The following is a 25703-nucleotide window of genomic DNA, read 5'->3' on the forward strand; positions in this document are numbered from 1 at the left end:
GTTTTTAATTTTTTTAAAAAAATTATTTTAGCAGATGTACAGCCATGCACAGATGCATGTCCCGCCCCATAGGGTGAATAGTATCTCACATTTCTGTCCTTTTCTGTTTCTGGCAAAGCCTCTTCCTTCATTGGATTCAGTGTCAAATCCTTTGGGGAATTCTGGAAACATTGATAAAAGATGATGCTCTAAAGATAGCTGTATAGAGACAGTGAGATGAGCTGCCGTCCGATGCTGAACGTGTAGCACAATTTACAGCAGTTATCCATAATGTTTTTTCATCTGCAGGATGCCCTTTAGTGCCTCTGCAAACATCTCCTGAAACAGAGAAAGAGACAAGAAAGATAGGGAAGAGAAAAGGAAGGTATATCCAGCCTGAAGAGGAAGGGATCAAGAAAGATCCTGATGTACCTGTTGAACCTGCTATAACATCTTCAGCAAAAGAAAGTGAACCACGTCATGCATCATATCTCGCTTCCACTTCAGTGGGTACCAGAGTAAAAGCTGAAGACAGTGTTACTGAGAAACCCCCATCACAAAAGGCAGTAAAGGCTGCAGAAAGGGCTCAAGCCCAACAAACAATAGAAGACAATTTCCAAGATGGAACTGAAGGTCCAATCCAAGCCAGGGACTGAGTTCCTGTTCGCAAAAGTGGACAGAGACAGCAGTTCTCACAAAAGAATGGCCTGGGAAGACATATACAGGTAAATCAATTACCCTTAACCTACTAGGATATCTTACTATGGAAGATGTTCCAGTTTGTCATATAGAATTATGGTTTCAGTATCTTTCAACTTCAGTAATTATTGAAGTAGCCGAATGTCATACTATGAATGAAAATATGCATTTTGTTTATGGAAGAAGATACTCCAGTTATGAACTCAGTTTTATATTATACTAATGATACTACTTATGGAGAACAAACTTTGAGAAATGCCTTTCCAGATGTATTCTTTCAGCAACATGAAACATTAATTCAACCATTGATGGAGAAATGGCTGCAAGCTCGTATGGTGCAATTTTATCCAATGCAGGCCGAATATGATAGAGATGTGAAAGCTTATGAAATATTTGTGATTGGACCTGTTAGAAAACAGCAACAGCACTCAATTCCTTTGAAACATAAGGAAGCATTGAAGCTAATTATACAAGACAAACTAGCCCAAAGGATCTCGGCCTAGTTCAATCAGAATCGAACTCCACAAATTTAGCAGTTCAAAATGTAACAGAAAAAAACTGAATGGTAATTGATTATAGACAAATGAATACATCAACAGTTATATGCAGCACAAAATATGACCCGTACAGCGTAATTGGAGAGTTATACTCCAAAAGTGTGGAAGGCTAAGTTAGATCTGGCAAATGGGCATTGGAGTCACCTTACCACTAAAGGATCTACAGATTTTGAAAGTTTCATTTTCCTGAGAAAACACTATGGATACACTGTCTTTGCTCAAGAGTTCAAGAATAGTGGAACTTTTTCCCCTCAAAAGGATGCTAAACGTGCTGGATACAGTGTTATTTCTGGATGATATCTTGATTTCTTCAGAAACACCTGAACTGCTAATTGAGTTGGTAGCTAAAGTAATAATGAGATTGGCTAAGGTTGGTGATTTTTGGGGAAAAAAATTAATTAAACATGTTTCAGTTATCTTTCATAAAATTGGAAAATACCTGCTTCTTCGTTCATGGCTAAATTGGGAAAATTCTCCAGAAAAATAACTCCTCAACTGAGAAGCAATTGCAACAAATCCTGGGTATTCTGAATTTTGTAAGACCAGTTACAAATTATGCAGCTTTAGTAAGGCCTTTATATGATCGTTTGAAAGGAGATAAATTTTATGAGTCTCACTGGACATCTGAATGTGATCACACATTGATAAAAGGGGTGGTTGTCTTTAACTCAACATCATCATTGGCAACATGAAGTTTGAATAAACCCCTTGTAATGTATTAGTTGGTCAGCAATCGTGGACTGCGACATTAAAGAATCAAGGAGATAAGATACCCATGGGATTCATGTCTCATTGTTACACAGTTACAGAACAGTGATTTCCATTTCTGGAGAGAGTACTAACTGCTAGAAGACACATTTAGGGAAAGTCACTTCTATGGCCACAGGATGACAAATTTTCTTGCCTATAGGAATGCATGAGATAGCTGCAGTGAATAAAGCACCAATACCTGATTCAAATGCTATTTCAATTAGATGAGTGAAATAGTAGATATTAAGCAACCTGTCATGACCTTACCTGTGACTCTGAGTTAGCATGTCCAGAGCAGCAACCTCACATCATATCAGTAAATTCACACACAGAAGCAGAAGTGAACTTGTATGGATTTGAACTGGTTTGTTATAGTGATGGTTCAGCACAACATTCTACAACTCTTTGTATGGCTTATATAACAGCAGTCATTGTAGTCCAAGGACAGTGGAAGGAAAATACTTTTAAAGAAACAGCACATTGTGTTCTTTATTTAGGAGACGTTATGAGCCAACACGCTGAAGTAATTGCTTTGTTAAAAGCTTTACAATTGATTCCAAAGGATGTGAAAGCTCAGATTTGTGCAGACTCCATTGATGTGGCAGAAGGATACAACCACAATTTGCTGTGGTGAGAAAAAATTGTAATTGAATGAGTTCTAAAGGGAAACCAATCACACGTAGAGCCTAATGGGTGCAGATTGTGATGCTTTGAGCAGATAAACCTTCAATAAAGGTATTACATGCTCCAGTAAACCAGAATACAGGAGTTGATTCTTTTGGAAATAATGGAGCAGATAGTTTGGCAAGAGAGACCTCTCAAACAGGAAGCTGTTCCTCTTCAGAAATCTGCAAGACATGTAATCACGATATCCATGTCTAAGAATCTTGTGTTGGAAAGGGAAAAAGTTCCAGGATATCATGCAACATTTATCTAGTCCCCTAATGAAGATGGAGAAACTTTTAGTATGAAAAGCAGATGGAAAAAGCGCATATAGGCCACCAGAACAAGCAAAACTAGATATATTGTCTACGTTACAGTTTACAGATGGTAAACATGCACAGTGTACTGGTGGCCTAAATTATGACAGGAGAGTCAACAAATTGTTAAAATATGCTTAACATGTCAACGTATAGCTCCTCCTTTTGTCTTTGCTGGAGGGAAGGTGGAGTACCACAGGACATGAAGGATGCAAACATTGTCACATTGTATAAGAACAAAGGCAACGTGGCAACTGCAGTAACTACTGTGGCATCTCTCTTCTCAGGATTGTAGGGAAGCTACTTGCCCGTGTTGTACTGAAGAGACTCCAGGTGCTTGCAGACAGAGTCCATCCAGAACCACAGTGTGGATTTTGAGCTAATAGATCCGCCATTAACATGGCATTTTCCCTCAGAAATGTAGGGAACAATGACAGCCACTCTTTGTGGCATACATAGATCTTACAATTTGGTTAGCAGGGACGGCCTTTTTAAAATACTTCCCAAGATTGGATGTCCACCTCCACTCCTTAACATCATCAGGTCCTTTCATGAGGAAATGAAGAGCACTGCAGTTTTTCATGGCTCAACATCAGGTTGCTTTGAAATTTGAAGTGGAGTGAAACAGGACTGTGTCCTCATGCTGATTCTGTTTGGGATCTTTTTTACTATCATGTTGAAGCACACTTTTGGAACCACAACAGAAGGCGTCTGTCTCCGGACTAGATCAGATGTAAAGCTCTTTAATCTCTCTACAGATTAGACCAAAGTCCAGCTGAAATGAAGACTTCCTCTTCGCTGATGATGCAGCTGTTGTTGCCCATTCTGCTGAAGACCTCCAACAACTTGTGAATCACTTTAGCAAGGCCTGCCAAGATTTTGGATTAACAATCATCTTGAAGAACACACAAGTTAAGGGCCAGGGCGTGGACTCACCTCCCTCTATTACCATCTCTACACTAGAATTAGAGGTTGCTCATGATTTTGTGTACCTTGGCTCAACGATCTCGGGCACACTCTCTCTAGATGTCAAGCTGGATAAATGCATTGGCAAAGCAGCTACCATGTTCTCTAGACTGACAGAGTATGGCTTAATAAGAAGTTGGCGGCATATACCAAGATCCAGGTCTATAAAGCTTGTGTACTGAGTACACTCCTATACTGCAGTGAGTCCTGGACCCTTTGTACATGGCAGGAGAGAAATTTGAACATGTACCATATGCATTGTTTCCAACACATGTTTGGCATCACCTGGCAGGACAAAGTTCCAAATAGTGTAGTCCTGGAACGAGCTGGAATTTTTCGCATGTATACATTACTGAAACAGCGACAACTACGTTGGCTTGGGCATGTCGTGAGAATGGCTGATGGTCAGATTCCAAAAGATCTCCTGTATGGACAGTTGGTGCAGGGAAATTGCCCCAGAGGGAGACCACAGCTGCGATACAAGGATATCTGCAAGCGGGATCTGAAGGCCTTAGGAATGGACCTCAACAGATGAGAAACTTTGACATCTGAGTGTTCAGCCTGGAGGCAGACGGTGCATCATGGCCTCTCCCATTTTGAATGGACCCTTGTTCAGCAGGCCGAGGCAAAGAGGCAGTCCTGAAAGCAACAAAATCAGGGAGCTGGACAGGGGACAGATTGGATTTGTCTTCAGTGTGGAAGGGATTGTCTCTCTCGAATTGGCCTTCTCAGCCACACTAGATGCTGTTCCAAGACCTCTATTCAGAGCAAATTACCATAGTCTCTTGAGACTGAATGATGCCTTCTATATAGCTCCTCAACCAGCTCACTACTTCTTCCTTCACAAGAAGTACCTTTGGAAATATTTCACATTGATTCTGTGGCACTTTTAACCAGCTCACATGAATTTCATCATTTGTTAGTCCTGATAGATGCTGCTAAAGGATGTGCAATCGCTTATGCCACCACCCCACAAAAGGATAAGTGCAGCTGCAACTGTAAATGCTCTTAGACAGATCTTCACTCTGATAACAGGGCAGCATTTGTGAATGTAAAAATGCAAGCCTTTACTGCACAGTGGAGAATCAGAGACACTGTCAGTCTTGTTTCATCCACAGTCTAATGGAAAAGTAGAGTGTCGTATCCATGAGATAAAGAAGCTAATGCAAGCAAAATTCTAGAGCTAACTCACCCAGCAATGCCCCTGAATATACTTCTACAATATTCATCTTTCCAAAATTTGGATTGGTATCTTGGATCACCTGTGGACCCCTTGGAGGTGGAAGAGGCACACGCTGAGGAAGTCACTCATAGAAGAGGCAGAGCTGAGGTCATTCATTTATGGAATAACCAAGAATATAAAAACCTGTGGAAACTAACAAAGTTTCATTTCATCCATGAGCCAAGAGAATAGCAGTTGTCTTGTTTGTTTGCTTGTTTGTTTTCTCTTTGTATTCCTTTTCAGGTCAAAATAACAAGACACATGATTGAATCTTCTCCAGAGGGCAGATCCAATTCATTGGAATTCATTGCAGAAGAAGATGTCTGCATTGCAAGCAAGAAATGCTACAAGATATCAGAGGCAGATTGTGTTTGGCCGATAATAGCTGAACAAAACATTTAAAGAACAAGATGGACTTTTAAAATAACAAAGAAAGTTTTTGTATCATTCATTCATCTGTCAAAGGGGGAAGGAAATGTCAAATTTTGAAAAATATAATATTTATAAATAGTTAACATAATGGGAAAGCTGAGAAATGTGGCTTGGAATTGTGAGTTAATAGACAAAAATGTACAAGGTCATTTATTCACAAGAAGTCTGTAAAAGAAAACATTTGAATGAAGAATTCAATAGCAGCATCCTTTGGAAAAGTGTAAATACTGTATTTGAGCCCTGGAAATTTTGTCAGTGCATTATATCATTTTCCTAAGACTGAGAGATAATAAAAAAAATTGTGTAAACAAATTTTGCCAACTTTAAGAAACTGAGCAAGATCGGAATAAATGATTTGTATTAAACTAGAACATATAGTAATTTCTTACTGTTAGAAAACCAAAGTTAGGAAAGAGAATTGTTTATAATCCTAAAATGGCATAAAGGTTGTTGGAATCAGATAGCCAGTTTAAGGAGCTGACATGATGTCTAGTGGGCTTTGCTAGAGAGGAGAAAACTCTACTAGGAGGGTAAGATTTTTTTTATTAATATGATTATATAATCTGCTTATGCTTTAAATTTATTTTTAATGTATTTTGTTAAAGACATTTAATAAGTGTCACTTGATAGACAATTAATAACTGAAATAAGTTTTGACTTAGAAAATCTTTTTACTTAGTGAATGTTTTTTGTTATACCATCAAAGATACTTTGAGTATTTTTGTAATACTATGTTAGTTCTAGTCTTCCAGCTATAATTGTCAAGTTTGTTAGAACTTATAGATTTTGTTACTTATACTAGAACATTTATATATTCATATACCCATCTTTGTTTTTAGTTTAAGTTTATCAAGTTAAGGATTATAAGGTTTTTTTAGTTTTGAATTTTCACACATTTATACAGACAAATATATATTCTCTTAGATATGCTTGCTTATGCTTACTCAATAAAATGAAGATAAAATAAGAACTTATTGGACATTCAATCTGTTCTATTTGGGGCTTAAAATAAATAAATAATATTCAGAAAACAAGGAAATACTGTAAATGAGAGTTCATAGCATCACAACAACATATAACATCTAAGGATTACCTTTTAGACCTAATGCCAGCTGTGTGAGAATACAGGCTTCTGATATATCTCTGTAGGACTGGGAGAGTCAAGCACCCTGTCTAGGGGTCTGATCCCGTTCCTTTCCATATTATCTGTGCTCTGCTGTTGTTGGGCATTCCTCAACCATCATACTGCCAGGAGAAGGAAATGAAGACATCTCCAACATAAAAGGTCATGGAAGATTACACTGACGTGTTCTCATGCAGAATGGCTTTTCGGGCTTCTGGCATACAACCAGTACAGAATGACCACTGCATGTTTCCATTGATGGGAGGGACTATCTTATGCAGAGTAGTGAGAAAAATTTGTGATTGAAATTTTGGATGGTGAACAGTGATTGTGACAACTGACAAGGGAAGCTTTTGTGGAAATTGTAAAGAAGCAGCACACTGTCCTATAGAGTCAGCAGAATATTACACATAAATCCAACTCATTAGGGAGAAGGGTGGCTATCACGATATGAAAGTTAGCCAGTTTGGGTATCTTCCAAAATAGCCCCACACAGTTCAGCATGGGCAGCTCCACAGATATTTGTAGAGGTGTGTCTGACAGAGTTATGTGCTCCTGTGGAGAGGAGTATGTCTTGGTATCTGGAAGGCAAGGATGCTGTGTGACCTTCACTATGTGATTGTTGTTATATCCCTCTTTCGTTTCCCTGTTCATCCAAGTTTAACTGCTGCTTCTGTTTATGTGCTCTAAACAAATGCTCCTCAGTGTGCTTCTTGCTTCCATTTCATGAATACTCAGACATGTGGGCAGCACCACCACCCTTACCAAGCTACATCAGGTTTTTTTCTGCTTAGCTCCTCACAGATTATGGATAGCTATGGTGCCATGCAGTTTCCTACTGCATTAATGTGTGAAGAAATCTTTGTTGCACTTGTTTCACCAGTGTGGCAGGGGAATAATTTCATCAACCAAAAGAACACTTATTTAATGACTTTGTAGGCACAGTAAACCATAGAATTTGCTTCATCAACATTGGGAGAGGCTTGAGTAGAAAAAAACCCAAGAATAATCTTAAGGAAACTCCCATCTTTATGAGGCCATAGATGCTGAAATAATATTCGTGCCTGGGAACTCCAATTTTATTATTAGGTGTGTGCACATCCCATGGTGTAGTTGATGGTGGATAACATAAATAGTTCATGGTGGGGACAGGAGTCCCCTTGAAGCACACTTTGACCTCTGCCTCAGCAGGGTATGCAGTGTGGTCAAGCAAGCCTTCAGGCACTTCAAGGGCCCGTAGTAGTATCTTGTGGTTGCTAGTGCTTATATAGTGCTGTAGAACAGTGGTTTAGGTATCTGACTGTGGAGTCAGAGGCTGAGAATTCAGTTCCTCACTGTGGCTCTTTGAACAAGAGCTGAACTCAGTGATGCATAGGGTCCCCTTCCAGCTGTGCAGTTCTAAGATTATTAAAACATGTATGAAGCAAGACATCACAGGATCTATAATGCTGGTAACAATGAGGGACATTTAAAATTTTCCACCACTGATAAGCTGTTTGGGGATTATGGTGATGTGCAGGTGGTCCAGAAGCCACTGGCACACTACCTGTAGGCACACAGCCAGCCATGGTAAGGGGAATTGATTATATGTGATTAGTGGATGGTGTCTTGAAGCACTTGTCAGAAGCTTGGTTAAGAAAGACATTTTGAGCTTCATCCTTTGTTGCTGTTGGTACTCGTCGCAAGAAGCCCTGCATGGCTTTCCAAGTTAATTAATGCTCCTCTTGTCATCGTGCTGCATTTCAGTGGGCTGGTGGCCGATGGAATGGAGCACACATATGTGCAGCTTTGTTCCACTGGTTGTGTGTAGCTGATATTTGTGATGTCCTCTCTATCTACTGGCATCTTCTGACCTTGCATCAGCTTACGGGGATGTATCCAGCCTACACTGCCTGAAGCACCAGTTTGGAGCTGTTATGTCCCCAAAGTATTTGGCTTTTCTGACAAAAAGAAGTGGCTTTTATTTCAGAGCTGCAGGGGAATGGGGTTGTGGAGCACCTTATAACCAGCAGCCGCCTTTGGACAATCAGTACTTTTGAAGAGGCTGCTAGCATCTTTTAAATGCGAAGATATAAACCGTTGAATGTAAGGCATGAAGGTAGTCTTTGTGAATGTAATGGAGCTCTATGAGGGGGAATCTGCCATGGACAGCCAGGCCATCCTGCTTTGTGGAGTTGTACTGGATGTAGACTGAGAGAAGCAAGTTGCAGTGCCTTGACAGGTGACCTCCCTGGGATGGGCACTGTCGACACCATCCTTTTTTTCTCGCTACCAGACATGTACTTCCAGGACTCCAGTGCCATATAGGCATTGTCTGGCAGTAACTCTGGAAGAGCAAGTGGTACACACCAGGAGAACGCCACCGTGCCCTGATTCAGCAGGCTGAAAAAGTTGTGCTATGGGACCATCGGCAGTGCTGTGAGGTTGTTGCTGTGCAACACCCGCTTGAAATGAGGTATAATGACATAAATAGAGCAGGGTGTAGAAGTATGAATTTTGTTTTATTTGAATCAGGACTGCCAGCCAAGACTGCCATTGCCTGAAACTGAGAAATACTAGTCCCCTTTGTATGGGTGTCCAACCATTATTATATCATTTACTCCACAGGACGTGCAAGAAAGGGACACATGACAACACTGACACCCTCACCTGGACTGGCATGTGTTTCAAGGGCAGGAAAGAGGGAACTGGTGGAAAGGGGCACAAAAAGAGTAATAGTTTCCCTGTATCTTGTTTCACACTGGGTGGGGGAAGTGCATCTCCTGGTTAGTAAAGTCCCAGACCAAGGAAAAGGTGAGGCAGGAACTGTAAAGCTTACCAAAGTAGACACTTGGTCAGGGCAAGCCAGACTTATCATCCAAGAAGCAGTCTTAAATGGCCGAAGAAGACCCCAGCAATCTGGAACAAGAGATTCAGACAGATTAGCAAGGCAGAACCTATTAGACGAGTAGCTTATGCTAGCTTGAAGAACCCACTGATGGCTGTTTTCTAGCTGGAGCCCCACTCAGTATGTAGCGGCAACTGTTCAGGAGCAAAGGAAGAGGGTTTAGCCCCTGAATCTCACTGAGAGAAACAGCCCACTCATGAGGAAACCATTTACTTGTGGCACAGTGGTTAAACTGCTGTACTGCTAAAACTGTGCTCACGACCCGGGGTTCTAACCCAGGAAGCTGGCTCAAGGTTCACTCAGTCTTCCATCCTTCCAAGGTTGGTAAAATGAGTATGTACCCTCACAGGAGGGGGCAATGTTTAGCCTGCATAATTAACTTGCAAACCACCCAGAGAGACTTTTAAGTGCTGTGGGGAGGCATTCTTTGCTTTTACTCATGAGGACACTTCCTCCTGAAGTCAAGCACTCTGCTTTGGGACTTCAATCTGGGATCACACCTTCAGCTTTCTTCTCTCCAGAGGGCTGGGGAGTTGTTTCACCACCTCCTCAGACTCAGCTCCTGAATCCCCATTGTCAATAAGCTCCGGCTCCGGTATCCTTGAGGATTCAGGATCTATGAGCTCCAGATCCTGGTTCACTGAGGGCCCAGGGTCAAGCAGGGCCTCCACCCCATCAGGGTTTGGACTGTCCAGTTCCTCAGGCTCCTTTTCACTGGAAGACTCCTCTGCTGAAGTCATGACACCCAGCTAAGCTGTCACGGGATGTTTGCACCCACAAGCAGGATGTTTTCAGGCCAGTGACACAAAACCGAATTTGTAACATTAGTAAAAGAGCAGAAGGCCACCAGTTTGATGATACCCATCAGCAGCACCAGAAACAGTAAAACTGCTTATATGTGTGGGTGACCAAGGCCTGAGACTTGAGAAGGACACATAAGAAAAATCCCCAAATGGCAACATTGCAGCAAGGACTATGTAGGAAGAGGTAAGGACATAAGGAAATCCATGAGCAAGTGTGATAACATGGCTGGCATGGAGAACCTTTTCCTAGAGGTGCTTTCTGATGCAGAATTTTTTTTCCAAATTATTGCTGTGACAGTGGTAATAACAACAGCACTGGGGCCAGGGATCTTGCCTTAACCAGCTACTGAGAACCTTGATGTTTTGTTGGTGTGGTGGCAGTTCTACCTTGCAGGGTTGATGTAGTGGTCCTGAGTGCTAGTTCTTGTGGCTTTTTGGAACTCCCCAAAAATATGTCTTAGGCAGGGTAGACTGGAGTGTTGAGAGGCATCCATGCCAGGCAGATTCCCTAGCCATCACCACATTTGACTCTCCTGGGCTCACTGACTCCAGGATAAACAGGGCACTGTGACTTGAATGGTTAGAGAGGGGATCCCAGCATATCATCACACAAGATAAAACAACTCAGTGTAAAAACAGGCAGACAGAACTTTTTACTTAGATGGAAAGAGTGATTGAATGAAATGGTTATAGCAGCTGAAGCGAATTAGTGAAGCATGACTGAATTTCTTTTGGGTAGACATGGGCTGAAGAAAAATTATGATCTGCTGGAAGATCTTTGGATGAGTTATGCTAGATTTGCAAGGGATTCTGCTTCCCAGTTGTTTGACAACAGCTGCAACAGTATGATTTTCTCCATTTAAAATCAGCCACTGAAAGGAAAAAAGAAAGGGGTGAATGGGAGAGAACTTGTATGTGAATTCATTTTGGTTGTGCTGTTGAAAACAAACTTGGAATATGCAGAAATATACTTTTTCCTTTAATTCTAGGGGTAACTTAGTTATAGCTGCCTCTGCTTTATAGATTTTGGAGCTCTGATGCAAAACAAAGTACTGTAGATTCCAGTGAAAAACCCAATAGGTTCAATAGGCCAGATGCCTATACGTTCTAGTCTGAGGAGGGATCTTTAGAAAATGTCTTGCTTTATGTCTCATGAATTATGAAAGCGCTGGGATATGTACAAGGGTCTCTTGAAGTTAAAGGCAGTGGGTGGAGAGGGTTGTATAGAAACATGCAATCCTTCAAATATCTTAAATCTACAGCATCCAAGGCTTTCTAGGAATCAACACTTGGAAATGAATCCTGAACTAGAAAACAAAAACAGCTTGAGCAAAATGTATGTTTATAAGTGAAAATGTGGCTTTAGAAGCCACATCAACTGCCATGTAGTTTCTGAATGATTTCAGAAGTGGTTCTGCATGGAACGTGTTGTGTTTATCCAGTCTAGATATGACATGTACAACAGTACAAGTAATATATACAACAAAAGCCAGAGTGGCTGTGTCCAACCCTTCTTTTTTTAAAAAAAATGTCTACAAAGGTTGTGGGAGGTTGAAATGTTTCGATACTGGAAACTCTGTTTTGCCGTTCCTGATTTCAGGGTTTCCCCCCCCTCTTGTGAAGGGGTTGTCCTGTACGCCCCAAGCAGAATGCAGAATGACACAGAGGGAAGGCATCTAAATGGTCCGGTGGGCCAGATAGGCGGGGTATAAATTAAATAAATAAATAAATAAATAAATCCTGACTTCAACACTGTCTGCTCTTTTTAAAAACCCTAACCCCAAAACCTGAGTCCTGAGAACACACACCATTGTGCAGCTTTCTGTTGCCAGGATGGTAATGATGCTAATATAATCAAATCCCTGAATGTTTACACCCTGTGTTAATCTATTGTCGCTTTGGAAACTCATTACCAGGTGTTCATTCCAGTTGGTCTCATCCACACCTTTCCTTCCCCACAGTTCCCATCTCCACCATCATGTACCCTGTAGATAGATAAACCTGTGGCTAAGGTACCGTCAGAAGGGAATGGAGTGTAGTGTGTGAAAGTTCAACGTGGGCATAAATTTGTTAATCCTGAAGGTGACACAGTACTGTGGTTTTTGTTTCATTTTTATTGTTACATAATGTGGTTGATTCCTTGTTTATCTTCTCCCTGTTGGAATGCCACATTTCTGTATTAGAAAATTTGGAAGCTTGTTGGTTATATTCCCTGATTTGTGTCTGGCCTGTCCAGCAAATCACATCCAACCTGAATCTCTTCCTTCTTCTGGTGGCATCTAGATACCTCATATTTTCACCTAAGAACATCTTGCTTCATTTGTCTCAGGAATTTTGATCTAAAGTGTGACATTTGACTGGTACACCAGGGTCACATGTGGCTGGTGGGCCTTCCTTTGCCAGTGTAAGATCTTGCTTTCTTAGGTAAACAGCATTCTTTGGTTTTGCAGAGAAGATGTGATATGAATGTTAGAATGCAAAGTACATGGAAAACAACTGTCATGATATAGATTCTCTAAGCACTTGGAATGAATAACAAATCACTGTACTAAAGCATGTCCAGTATCCCAATTTATCAGTGTATTGATCAGAATTAAGGATGAATTAATTAACCTGGTGGAAGACAAGAGATTAAAAGAAGAATAAAGCTGAAGGGGTTTCACTGTAGAAGCTTTTACAAAGCATTTAAAGAGAATGATGTAGGTGTGAATAGTATGGCTTGGGGCTGTCCCTGCTCATGATCCTAAACTTGAACAACTTGTTCTTCATTTCCTTTGATAATAGTACACTTGAATGCAGTGTAAAATTATGTATTCCGTTTTTAATGCATGTGCTCATATTTAGTGTCTATGCTCACGGGAATACTATTGGATGGAATATAAAGGTTTTTAATATCTGCTTATAGTGTGTTCCTATTATCTTTCTGATGTTCTTAGCAAAATGCTTATGGAATGTCAAACTGAAATTGTAGAGCAGTCTTTTAATGTTAATTTTTTCCTTTCCCTCGGAGAGTAAATCTATTGAAATCAAGAAGCTGTTGGTAAGAGACACTGGGGACAAAGATATGTTCATTGGATTGGCCAACAATATACTGTACAATGTCTTTTATTATTTTGTTTAAACAGAAACAGAATAACTATGATTTTACACTGTGAATAGTTTGATTCCTATCAGGGTGACCAAAATATGGCCAACCTCCCAGAACATGAATAAGCTAAATAAGGTTCATATTTTGAAGTCATTAATTCATTAAGTTTCATTTATAGAGCTTATTTATTACCCAGCCTAGTGAGCAGTTTACGTAATATGAACCAAAGTTCTGTAAACTCAACCAAAAATTATCTCCCCTGATAAATCAAAGAAACATTAACTTAAAAAGGCAAACACTTGATGAAAGCAAATTCTAACAAAGAACATGTTACACTATTAAAAAAACAAACCCCAAATCCTGTTGCTTGGGGTCTCCCTAAACAATTCCGTCTTAACTAGTCTTCTAAAAGAGGAACCCTGTCTGACTCCCCAAAGAAGTCTGTTCCACAAAGACGGGGGCCATTACTGAAAACGCCAGATTCGTGATAGAGCTTTTCATTGCTTCTCTTGGGATAGGCACCCTCAAGCAGTAAGGTCTGCTAGGATCAGGTTGGCCTTGGCGAGAGGTGCTCCAGGAAGTAACAAAGTCTCAAACCATTAAGGGCTTCATAAGTCGGGATTGCACATTGAATCTGGCATGGGAGGTTCCCAGGAAGCCAGTGCTAGCGAGTTAGAATTGGGGAAATGTCGTCAAAGTTCCTAGCCCCTCAGATTCACCTGGCTGCCACATTCTGGACCTGCTGGATCTGCACCATCTTCAAGGGAAATACAACAAATATGACAAATCTGATTTAATGCAATGTATTTCTACAGCAGGCTAAGTTGATGTGATTATTTTACTGTGTATATTTATATATATATATATTTACAGCTTCATGGTTCAGCTCTCCGGAAAGCTCCTTCATCATTGCCACCGTGATAGTTGCAGTTTTTTTGTATTGGTTCCAGTTGGCTGCAGTTGGTATGTATTGAATTCCTTATTGGGTTTTTTTAAACACTAGATACTGTTTTATTATAAAAGTGCTTTACATGTAAGTGACAATGGAGTAAAGGGGGGGGGAGGAAATTGGTGTTCTACATAATTAAAAATGTTTAAGGTTGCACATTTTCAATGGTTTCTATAACTGCTAACATTTTCTAGTCTTGCAAAATAAAGAATAAAAGAATAAAAGGTGACATTGTAATTAATTTGAAGTCTGTTACCCTTTAGTCTGTGATTTCATTGAATGGTAATTAATACTTTCGAAAATTTGCAGTATAAAGTAAGCTTGTGCTTGTTGTTAGTTCAACATCTTAGTCGTACAATGAACAGTATGATACTGTGCTGTCTGCTACCATATTATTGAAGGCATCTCTTCCTTTGTACAAGATTATTCCTAGAAAATATTGCTACAGGAATGTCATCCCTGTTGAGCTAGTGAGGTTTTCTCTCTGGCAGAGGATCTTCAAACTGTTTGTTGTTGTGGGTTTTTCGGGCTTCTTGGCCGTGTTCTGAAGGTGGTTCTTCCTAACGTTTCGCCAGTCTCCGTGGCCGGCATCTTCAGAGGACAGCAACAGTTTGCTGTCCTCTGAAGATGCCGGCCACAGAGACTGGCGAAACATTAGGAAGAACCACCTTCAGAACACGGCCAAGAAGCCCGAAAAACCCACAACAACCATTAGATCCCGGCCGTGAAAGCCTTCGTGAATACATTGATCTTCAAACCATCCTTCCTGGACAGTTTTAAAGGAATACTTCAAACTGTACAATTGGGAGGGGAGGCAACATTCCGTGTCTTCAGCAGAATTCAGGAGAATCCTGGAACTCCACAAGCAATCTGGGCATAGAAGTACCGACAGCAAAAATATTAAGGGTGTTTTTTTGTTTTAACCAAAACCTCAAGGGAGCATCCTCCCAACTTGCAGTGCTGTGCACCCCACCTGTACATAGTATCACGTTTGTATCTGCTGCCCTGAAACATATCCAGGGAATGCCCTTTCTCTGAAGTTCATGCCCTTCCTGACTGGGATCTGGGAGATTGTGCAAGGTCCACCCATTCCTTTCTAATTTCACTTCATTGAATAAAACAGAAAGGTGGTAGGTGCAGTTTTTTTCCCTAACACTGAAGAATGAATTTAAAAATGCACCAGCAGAGTGGGCAACTCTTCAAGGATTGTAGGGCTGCAGTGATCTCTTTGAGACCAGTTGGGAAGCATGTACAGTTAGTTGCTGAAGTCTAGTTGAGTATCAGTGGCAAGAAAGGTTGTTTCACCGCAAGCATTTGTCACAACTGACAGTCAACCTCACATTTCATTTCAGTACAAGGTGCATAGGGAGGATGTGTCCTTGCTTTAAAGCTGCAACACCTTGTCAAAGGCTTCCAGGATCATACTTTGCTCATGTTCTTCACATAATGGTTTTAAGGTGAAGCGCTGACTGTTTTGTCACCACCATGGTGCCAACATTTAGCAGTGGATGGTGATTCAAAACAGGTGGGTAGGAGACAATATGTTACCCATTCCTATTTTAGAGGCTCAGATTTATGTTCTGGAACAGTGTGGAAAGGATACATTCTAAACCACCCCCCCAAATAAATACACATGTTAATATGCCCTGTGTTCCTTTTGGCTCATTACATTAAGACGAAGGGTATTATGGTTATGTCTGGATTCAGAACTGGAGACATTGTTTTAGCTGCATGGAAGATTATAAAAGGCGACACAAGTGAACTCTGCTTGTTGGCTCCTTGACATTTATTCTGTGCACCCTAACATTTTGTATCCTGTTTCCCACACTATATGATATCACTGAATAATAGGGTCAATCAAAGCTTTGGGGTGAAATGTTGTCAATATATCGATGATACCTGTAACGGGCAGCCATGACCTCACCTGTCCGTCACAGCTGGGCAGTAAATCATCAGCCAATGGTGTGACGGAGGGTGGAACTGAAGGGGAGGAGCTGGTATAAAAAGGGGGGGGTGAAGAGTGTGTGAGGGGAGATTGATTGAGTGGGAGAGTGAGATCTGGAGAGATCTAGTTTGAAAGAGTTTGTTAGAGGCCTGCGTGCCTGGGTGTCAGTGAGGGAAAGTCTATGTGTTTAAGTGAATAAGAGATTGATTTACATTGTGATTATCTTCCTGTGATTTACCTATTTTATTTTGTAACCAATAAACCAAGTTTTATTTTTGAAAGAAACCCTTGTCCTTTTTATTTTAAAGGAAAGGTTGGTGGCAGCAAGAGTGTTTAGTGGCGTGGTGGGCATTCTGAGAGACCTGAGTAGGAGGTGACCTCAGAGTGGCTCAGCCGCGTTACAATACCTATTTCCATTTCTAGTGGAAATTACAATCTGGCTCTGGTAATGGAGAAGAATAGGGCCGGTAAATTGATTCTTAGTCCACACATGACTGAAGTCCTATGGATGAGTGGTTTGTCTACCTGTAATAGTGCTGTTTGTCCTCTGGTAGATGTGGGTATGTGAACAGAGAAGGATTAGATTTAGAGATGGGCACAAAATCACCAATTTGACAGTTCATGCCTGTTGATTTATTGGCTGAACAGGTTTTCAGCACATCCCAGCCCCGCCTCATTTGGTGGGCACCCACTCAGATGCAGCGCCTGGAGAAGGTGGGACAGTGATGCAGGGGCACTGCCTCTGTGTGAGTGCCTGGGGCCTGAGGAGGTGGGGCTGGGGAGCGTTCAATGCTGGTTTGGCCAACAAGTGAACCACCAAACCAGTGGTTCATGACCATCTCTAATCAGATCCACAGTATGGGTCCATCTTTGTCACTGTTACAACAGTCTGTTCCATAGGTGTGAACTGCGTTTTGCTTGCTGTAGCTCATATCCAGATAAGAATGGCATAGTTTTGGTATGCTACAGTAGTTGCAGTTAGACTACTGTGACACACAATGAATGTACTACCCTTGCCTTTGAAAAAAGTTCAGAAAGACAAGTTAGTTCACAGTTCACTTTGCTATGATCATACCATCGCCACTCAATTTCTAGACTCAATTCAAAGTGCTGTTTCTGACCTTTAAATCCCTTCACACATTATAATCAGGAGAACCATACTTTAACTAGTGCAAAGTCGGTGTAGAAATAGAATTTGAAATGCATAATCACTTTTTAAAAAACCAATAGAAGGCAATAATAAATTTTAAAGCTTTTAAATTTGTTTCAGCTTGAGTCGGGGAAGTAGCTGTTAAAGATCTTTCTATGAGGTAATTCATCCCAGTGAAATTAGCTTTTATTACCCATAATTTGCCAAATCAGTATTGGAGAAGACACGGATAGCTTGGAATGTTTTACCACATGTGGTGGGGTTGTCCGATAGTATCTAAATTTGTGCTGATGTGAGTACTGAAATCAATCCTGCATTCTCTTTAACCACATCAGTCACTCTACAGAACATTTTCACAGTTTGTAACGGTTCAATAGTCTGTAAAGATTCAGTATCATACTTCCTCCTAGCTGCCATATTAGAAACTGCTAGAAGGTGGAAATATGGTCAAAACTTAGTTTGGACAGCTGATACAATCATATTTGAAATATGGCACTGTCTGGAAAGCTAACACAGGAAGTACACAGTGCAAGGCATCAAATAAATATAGATGACTTTGTTACTACCTGTTCTTCTTCATGGCCTCTGTGAATCACACTCTGGGTGATTCGCGCCTGCATGGAGCCTCATCGGAAGATTCTAGAGCTTCTGCAGTAGCAAATAAAGACATTAGAATATGCCACTCCCCACCCGTATAAGTACCTTGGTGCCAAGCGTTCCCTTTCAGTTTCTTTCAACCACCGCATTGAGAGCCTCAGAATTCTGCTTCTGTGAGTAAAAGAGAAAGAGAACTTATTTTTGATTCCTTCCTTTTATCAATCTTTTTTCTTTTAAACTATTAGATCAAACTCATTATCATCAGAGATTTTCCCTTTCCCCTCGCTCAGCCTCAGGTCGCAGCACCCCCCTTTCAGTCATCGTTTTTTCTCCTCAGTTATTTTCTCCTGTTCATGGCCTCTTTGGGCCCATTTAAGCACTGTATTGTCTGTGATAATAAGATCCCACTTTTTGACGGACATGCTAAGTGCCTTTTCTGTTTGGGAGAACAACATCAAACTTCCTCCTGTACCCATTGCAAAAATTGTAAGCATGGAGTTCTTCAATCTAGTCTCTAGTTTGAGGCTAAAACTCTGACTTTGGGAACAGTCCTTACCACCAGTTCAAATGGCCCAACCTCCCTGTAGGGCCCCTTCCCAAACCAAAGCAATGGAAAAAGCTGTTACTGAGTCATCGAAACAATGTCTATTGGCTACACTAGCTCATTCCGATTCTCCATCTGCATCGTCTAAGACCTCGAAGACACACAAATCGAAACCTCAACACCAAAGTCCTCAACTCTGAAAACAACTTCCAAACGTCAGAGACATACTGAAGATGCTCCAGCTCCAGAGCCTGTTCCTCCTAAGCGAGCTAAAGAATCTAAGCTTACAGACATCCCAGCAGAACCACAACAACTCTCTGAATTAATTTCGGTTGGATCTCCCTCAGATGATGACAGACTTCTGTCCCATCAACCCTGTTCTCAGTCTCCAGAATGGGATGATAGAGTCAACCGACCAATGTCCTCTCCTCCCAATCCCAACCTTCCATTCCTTCCAGCAATCCTCCGGTTATTCCATCGCCTGAGGATTCCCATCCTGAATAGCTCGACACCATTCCACATTTGATGCCCTCGGATTGCCCACCGATCCCTAACTAGAACCGTCGTCATCAAAAATTTCAACAGCTCGCCTCATCACGTGTGGTTCAAAGCCATGCTCAGCATATGCATCAGGTTGCCATTTGCCCCGGCTAGTGCTCTGCTTGACAAACTGCACCGACTAGTCAACCAGGTGTTTTACCTGGTTCAATAATACCATCTAGTAGCTGGCCTACCTCTCGACAACCATCGGTGTCAAAGCAGCCACATCACCAAGAGATGGCTATACCTCAACCTGCTCCCCACTTGGTATTGAAAAATCCTCAGACGGTCTAGCAGATTTCATCCACACGTGAGGCTTTTGTAGCCCCAGCCTCCTGATACTTGCCTACTACAATAGATGACAAAAAACACTCTTCATGGTCAGCATCGCCAGCGTCCATTTATTCTACTGCTATGCCATCACATCAGCAACCTCTGTTTCGACACCAAAGACACACAGGCTCTCATATAGACGATCCTTGATATCCATCCTGATCCATGGACACACGCTCCATTCCGTTACATCAACATAGTTCCCGTCCTCTGGTAAATCCAAGTCATTGACCCCGGCACCGTTACACCAAGCTCGACACTGAGGTCCATCCCTACGAATTGAGGTCCATCGATGCTCAACCACCATCTTTTGATTTTGATGATCCTCGACATCAACAGATGTCCATGGACACGCTGCCCCCATCTTTTTTGACTCATAACCGGCAATACAGTGGTGTCTCAAATTACGAACTTAATTGGTTCTGGAACTCTGGTCATAACTCAAAATGGTGGTAAGTCGAAGCACCATTTCCCATAGGAATGCACTGAAATGCAATTAATCCATTCTGGTGTAAGAAAAAAAAATCAACCCCCCCCCCCACTCTACAGGACTCATCAGAAACGCGATTAGTCCGTGCCGGCTGAGGGGAAAAAGAAAAAGAAAAGCAAACAAACCATGCAAGATCCTTCAGAAATACAAAAAAACCCCAAAAAACAAACAAACCAAAAAAGCTTGCAGACCCTACAATACCCATCGGAAATGCGAAACCCCCCCCCCAAAGCAGACAAACTCTGCAAGACCCATCAGAAATGGGGGGGAACCAAAAAACAAACAAACTTTGCAAGACGCATCACCACATAGAAACAATCACACCACCATACTCCAAAATCCACCCAGAACAGTTTTTAAAAAGTAGAAAGCAGCACCTTACCAGGCAGTCCGAAGCCTCCTCCAATCGCACACTCTCTAACTGCTGGGGCGAAAGAGCTACGAAGAAGCAGCTTCTTTGCCACCAATAGTTAGCAATTTGAATTCCCTGCCTTTTTTCCCTGCCTTTTTCTGGTTGTAACTCAAAATGGCCGTATGTCAGGATGTTCGTAAGTCGAGGCACCACTGTACAGTCAACCCTTGACTTACAAATGGCCCTAGTTACAAACATTTTGACTTACAAACTGCTCTGATAGAAAAATATTGACTCAACTTGCAAACTTAGATTCGAGTTACAAACCGAAAAAAAACGCAGGAGGTGGGGAAAGTGCGAAATTTGAACTTTCAGTTAACCGTTGGCCAGTGAAGAGGGTGCCTGTCTGCTTCCTCGCTCTTCCCAGCATTTTGAGATTGGATTTGGAGACAGTCTTCAGACTGCCTGGTACTGCCTGGTACAGTGCTGTATGGACTGTATTTTTATTTTCTGGCTTTTTAAATTTTTTTGGATTTTTAAAGGGTGTTCCCTCCCTCCTTTGCTGCCCCCTTCCCCCCCCCCAAAGGTGCTTGTATTGGCTTGTCTTGATTGAAAAGGTGCTTTTCAAGGTGTTCTGTTAAAAAGTTGTCTCTTCCCTCCTTCCCTCTTTCCTTTCCTTTTTTTTTAACCTAAGTCATCTTAGGTTAAAAGGAAAAAAAGAAAAAAAATTCTGCCCCTAGTGGTAGGAACGGATTAACCGGCTTTGCATTATTTCCCATGGAAACTAATGATTCGAGTTACAAACCGCCCCTCAACTTAAGAACCAGAAACAGCTGGAACAAATTAATTGGTTTTCAGTGCATTCCTATGGGAAATGCTTATGAACTTATGAAATTTTCGACTTACAATCTTCCTTCCGGAACGGATTAAGTTTATAAGTCAAGGGTTGACTGTACTACAAAACTCAGCCTCTCAACACCAAAGTCGATCAACAGTCTGTTGACTCCAGACGCGACCTCTATGGCTCTGACCATAGACTCCATCAGTATTACTTTCCTCTTCAGAGTCGAACATTGTCAATACTGACCCACCGTCACTGGCAAAGGATTTCCAGACCTATGCCCAACTTATGCTTCACATGGCTAAATCCCTTGATCTGCAAATCCACCGACCATTGACAGAACCAGCTGATCATCTATATGATCCGATCTCTAAAAATACAACCACTCCAGTAAACATAGCGATGTTGCCATCTCTCCTTAGTACTGTGCAGAGATCCTGGACAAAACCAGCTTCCTCTCATACCATGTCTAAGTGGATTGATAACCTCTATAGAATCCCAGACCCAGGAGCTATTTTCCTCCAAAAACAACCAGCTCCAAATTCTATATTTGTCAAAGCCTCTCAATCAACATCTCGACACTGACAATCTCTCATCCACCAAATAAAGACAGCCGATGAATAGACTCCATGGGTAGATGGCTTTACTCTTCCGCAGCCTTCACCATGCAAGTTGCCAGGGGAGCTTACCAATGCTTCCTCTGGGACAACATGCCCACCTTTATTGAATTTGCCAGAGGATAAAAAGATACTAGCGCAAACCTTCCAACAAGAAGGTCTCTCCATTGCTAAACAACAGATGCTATCCTCTCGCCACACCATAGACAGTACAGCCAAGTCCATGGTCACTTCAGTAGCCCTACACTGTTTTTCTTGGCTCAGAATGGCCAGCTTAGCCAAAGATGCTCGGGCATGTATCGAAGACCTCCCTTTCGATGGAGCAGGTCTTTTTCATGCTGAAACTGACAATATACTAGAGAACGTACAAAATAAATGTTCAGCAGCAAGACGTTGGGGAGTTTACCCTTCCTACCAGCAACGTCCTCAGCAAAATCAATGGAAACGACCCTATAACTCCTACCAGAGGCTCCAACAAGATGCTCTACAACAAACCTCTTACAATCCATACTTCAGAAACCAAAGAGCCAAAATCCGGCCACAGCCTACCACTAGGCAGAATGACCAGAAACCCAAACACCATGTTTGACATTTCTCTGACCGAGATTACCACCCACCCCACCAACCATGTGCTCTGGAAACGTTTACCTGCCTGGAATGCATCACCACAGATTCCTGGGTACTCTCCATCATCAAAAACGGCTACCGCATCCACGTCTTCGAGCTTCCTCTGACAACACACGTTACTCCTCCGTGATTCACACATCTCTCCTGTCCTCCCCTCTGTCACACCATTGTTTGCTTATTAGTGGCAGTTGACACAACTGAAAGGGGATGCTTGGCACCAAGAGGGTGGGGAAGGGCATATTCTAATGTGTTTATTGCTATCGCAGAAGCTCTAGAATCTTCCAATGAGGCTCCATGCACGCACAAATCACCCAGGGTGTTAATCACAGAGGTCCACTCGAAGAAATACAATTACAGGTGGGTAACCTGTCGTTCTTCTTCGTGACCTCTGTGAATCACACCCTGGGTGATCACTCTTCCCTGGTTGTCGGGCAAGCTGATAAGTCAAATTAATGGTAGTGGTGACCCATCTGGAGATAGATTGCAGCAGTGTTGGAAGAAGAAGCCTCCCATGGAAATGCATGGAGAAACTTGATAGGTTAATTCAAACAACCATGTTCTTTTCCATGAATATTCATTCTTGCTTGCATTTTCATGACCACCAATTGCATGTGCAGAATCTTAACATGCAGACTCTAGTAGAATTGTTGTATAACTTTATTTTTAGTTTTTTTTACTTGTTTATTTGTTATGATGTTATCCCAGCCAATGTTCATTATTGTACTAAATGCTGCATAAACTTCTGCTACAGTAAAAAGGGACGTGGTGGCGCTGTGGGCTAAACCGCAGAAGCCTGTGCTGCAGGGTCAGAAGACCAAGCAGTCGTAAGATCAAATCCACGCAACGGAGTGAGCTCCCGTCACTTGTCCCAGCTCCCGCCAACCTAGCGGTTCGAAAGCATGCAAATGCGAGTAGATAAATAGGGACAACTTCGGTGGGAAGGTAACAGCGTTCCGTGTCTAAGTCACACTGGCCATGTGACCACGGAAGATTGTCTTCGGACAAACGCTGGCTCTATGGCTTGGAAACGGGGATGAGCACCGCCCCCTAGAGTCGAACACGACTGGACAAAAATTGTCAAGGGGAACCTTTACCTTTACAGTAAAAAGGAAGAAAGGAATCAGAATATTTGCAGCACCTCCCAGTTCCTTACTCTTCTGAATCTCAACACTTTTTAGAGGACCAGTTGTGTCTGTTTCAGTTCCTTTTTATGGGAGGGCATATGGCTATTAAGGAAAGGGATTTCTTACTGGCAGCTCCCAATTTAAGAAATTCTTCCCCCAGGGAGGCTCTTCTTTCACCAGTTTTGTTGTTTTAGGGAGAAAATGCTTCCTGTTTTCCTCAAATGATGTTTATCTTTTTAAAAATGACTTGCTTCTTGCTTTAATTCTGGTTATTCATCGTCGTCTTCTAGTCGTGTCCGACTCTTCGTGACCCCATGGACCAGAGCACGCCACGCCCTCCTATCTTCCACAGTTCCGGTTATTACCATAAAATAAATACAATCTTGACATTTTTATATAATCATACCCAAGGCAGAGCACATGGGCCTTTGACTGAGGATGCTGACATTTAGAGGGGACAGAATTTGCAGCTAGAAGGGCACAAACGCGCCGATTGGCATTTGGAGCTGGAAGGATGTGAACCTGCCACTCGGCCCAAGATAAAAAGAAAGGCAAAACATCCAGGCTCAACATGCAGCTATTATGGGCATCTTGATGTTCTTCCACATTCCTCCATCCTCTCCTTGTGTGTGCCAGTCTCATATGGCCAAAATCTCTAGTCACATCTATGTTTGTTGGTTGTTACTATAGTTACTTTCATCATCATCATCATCATCATCATCATCATCATCATCATCATCATCATCATCATCATCATCATCATCATCATCATGTACCGACAAGTTAATTCCAACTCATGATGCCCTTTTATATGGTTATCTATGTAAAGAATACACAGAAGGGTTTTACCATTCCCTTCTTCTGGGGGCATCCTGGGACTTTGCAGCTTGGCCAAGGCCACACAGGCTAGCTCTGCCCAAAGGAGTCACAGGGTGGGGTGGGGGAATTGAACTCCTAGCCTCTGGCTCCACAAACAGATACCTATGCCATTGAGCTATCAAGCCAGCAGTTCTTTTAGATAAACCTTTTTGGATGTTCTGAGTTTGATTCCATACTAGAGATGTGCACTGTCTTGAGGCAAATGTACAAAAGCAGACTGAATCAGATATTTGATTCTGGAGTAACTGAAAGAGGAGAAGGGAGCTGCTGTTCAACTCTGGGGCAGAGCAACACCAAGACAGGCCCTTCATTTGGCATTCATAGGGTGACGAACATGTCCAGTGACAAAAGCAATCCAGAAGACTGAGCTGCTGGCACCAGAGGGGAAGGCAAGGTGTAGCTGCACCTTCCAATAAAGGCCAAGATATCCCTTGAACACTTTAACCACTGAAGTGCTAGTGAGGTCTCAGACTTAAGCTGTGCAGTGAGGTCTCAGACTTAAGCTTAGCAGCCACACCATCAGTAGTTTTCTTGGAGGTGTTGAGTGAATGGTAAAATTTGCATTGCTGGTTAGTTAGCCTTTTACCATCCCAGAATACAGTGATTCCCTGCTTGACGATTACCCCGCTCCACGACAAATCCACTTTACAATGGGGTTTTTGCAATCGCTTTTGCAATTGCAAAATGATGTTTCAAAGGGCGATTTTCACTTCACGACGATCGGTTCCCTGCTTCAGGAACTGATTCTTCGCATTACGACGAGCTAAAAGCATCTGATTGCCGGATTTCAAAATGGCCACCCGCTGTGCAAAACACTGTGTTTAGGACAGATTCCTCGCTTAACAGGCACTGGAAAATGGCCGCCCTATGCAGGATCTTCACTGGACGATGAGGTATTTCACCCATTAGAATGCATTAACCAGTTTTTAATGCATTCTAATGGGTTTTTTTTACTTTCGCTCGATGACGAATTTGGTGTACAGCAATTTTGCTGGAACGAATTATCGTCGCCAAGCGAGCCACCACTGTATTTTTGTTCTTTCATTCACTTCAGTAAACTTTATTGAGGCATTATTACACCATTAAGATTGCGTGTGTGGGCTTTGAATTGATGCATGCCATAATTTGACTGCTGCCTAGACCCTGAGTAACAGTTGTTTGTGCCCCCCTTCACCGGCCGTCCTTTTTTTAGCAGAAGTCTGGAAACAGGGATAATGTCACAGACTTTG

At 42.0% G+C, this 25703-nt stretch overlaps 2 protein-coding genes across 22 annotated transcripts in view; both read left to right on the forward strand.

Annotated features, from left to right (window-relative positions):
* The window catches only part of MYH15 (myosin heavy chain 15), a 305993-nt gene extending 294274 nt beyond the window's left edge, over window positions 1–11719 (forward strand). Inside the window, exon 42 of the mRNA XM_078389856.1 lies at window positions 11510–11719. Coding sequence (XP_078245982.1) covers window positions 11510–11554 — 45 coding nt within the window. The 3' untranslated portion in view covers window positions 11555–11719. The remainder of the gene's footprint in view (window positions 1–11509) is intronic.
* The window catches only part of CD47 (CD47 molecule), a 75148-nt gene that overhangs the window by 19855 nt on the left and 29590 nt on the right, over window positions 1–25703 (forward strand). For all 21 annotated transcript variants that reach the window (XR_012085046.2, XR_012085049.2, XR_012085047.2 and 18 more), the window contains exon 3: window positions 14360–14449. Coding sequence is in view for 17 of the 21 variants with exons in the window: in XM_072993899.2 (XP_072850000.2) it covers window positions 14360–14449 (90 nt within the window). In the remaining 4 variants the exon portion in view is untranslated. The remainder of the gene's footprint in view (window positions 1–14359; window positions 14450–25703) is intronic.

This window comes from Pogona vitticeps, chromosome 3, assembly GCF_051106095.1.
Source record: "Pogona vitticeps strain Pit_001003342236 chromosome 3, PviZW2.1, whole genome shotgun sequence".
In the NCBI taxonomy this organism is placed as follows: Eukaryota; Metazoa; Chordata; class Lepidosauria; order Squamata; family Agamidae; genus Pogona; species Pogona vitticeps.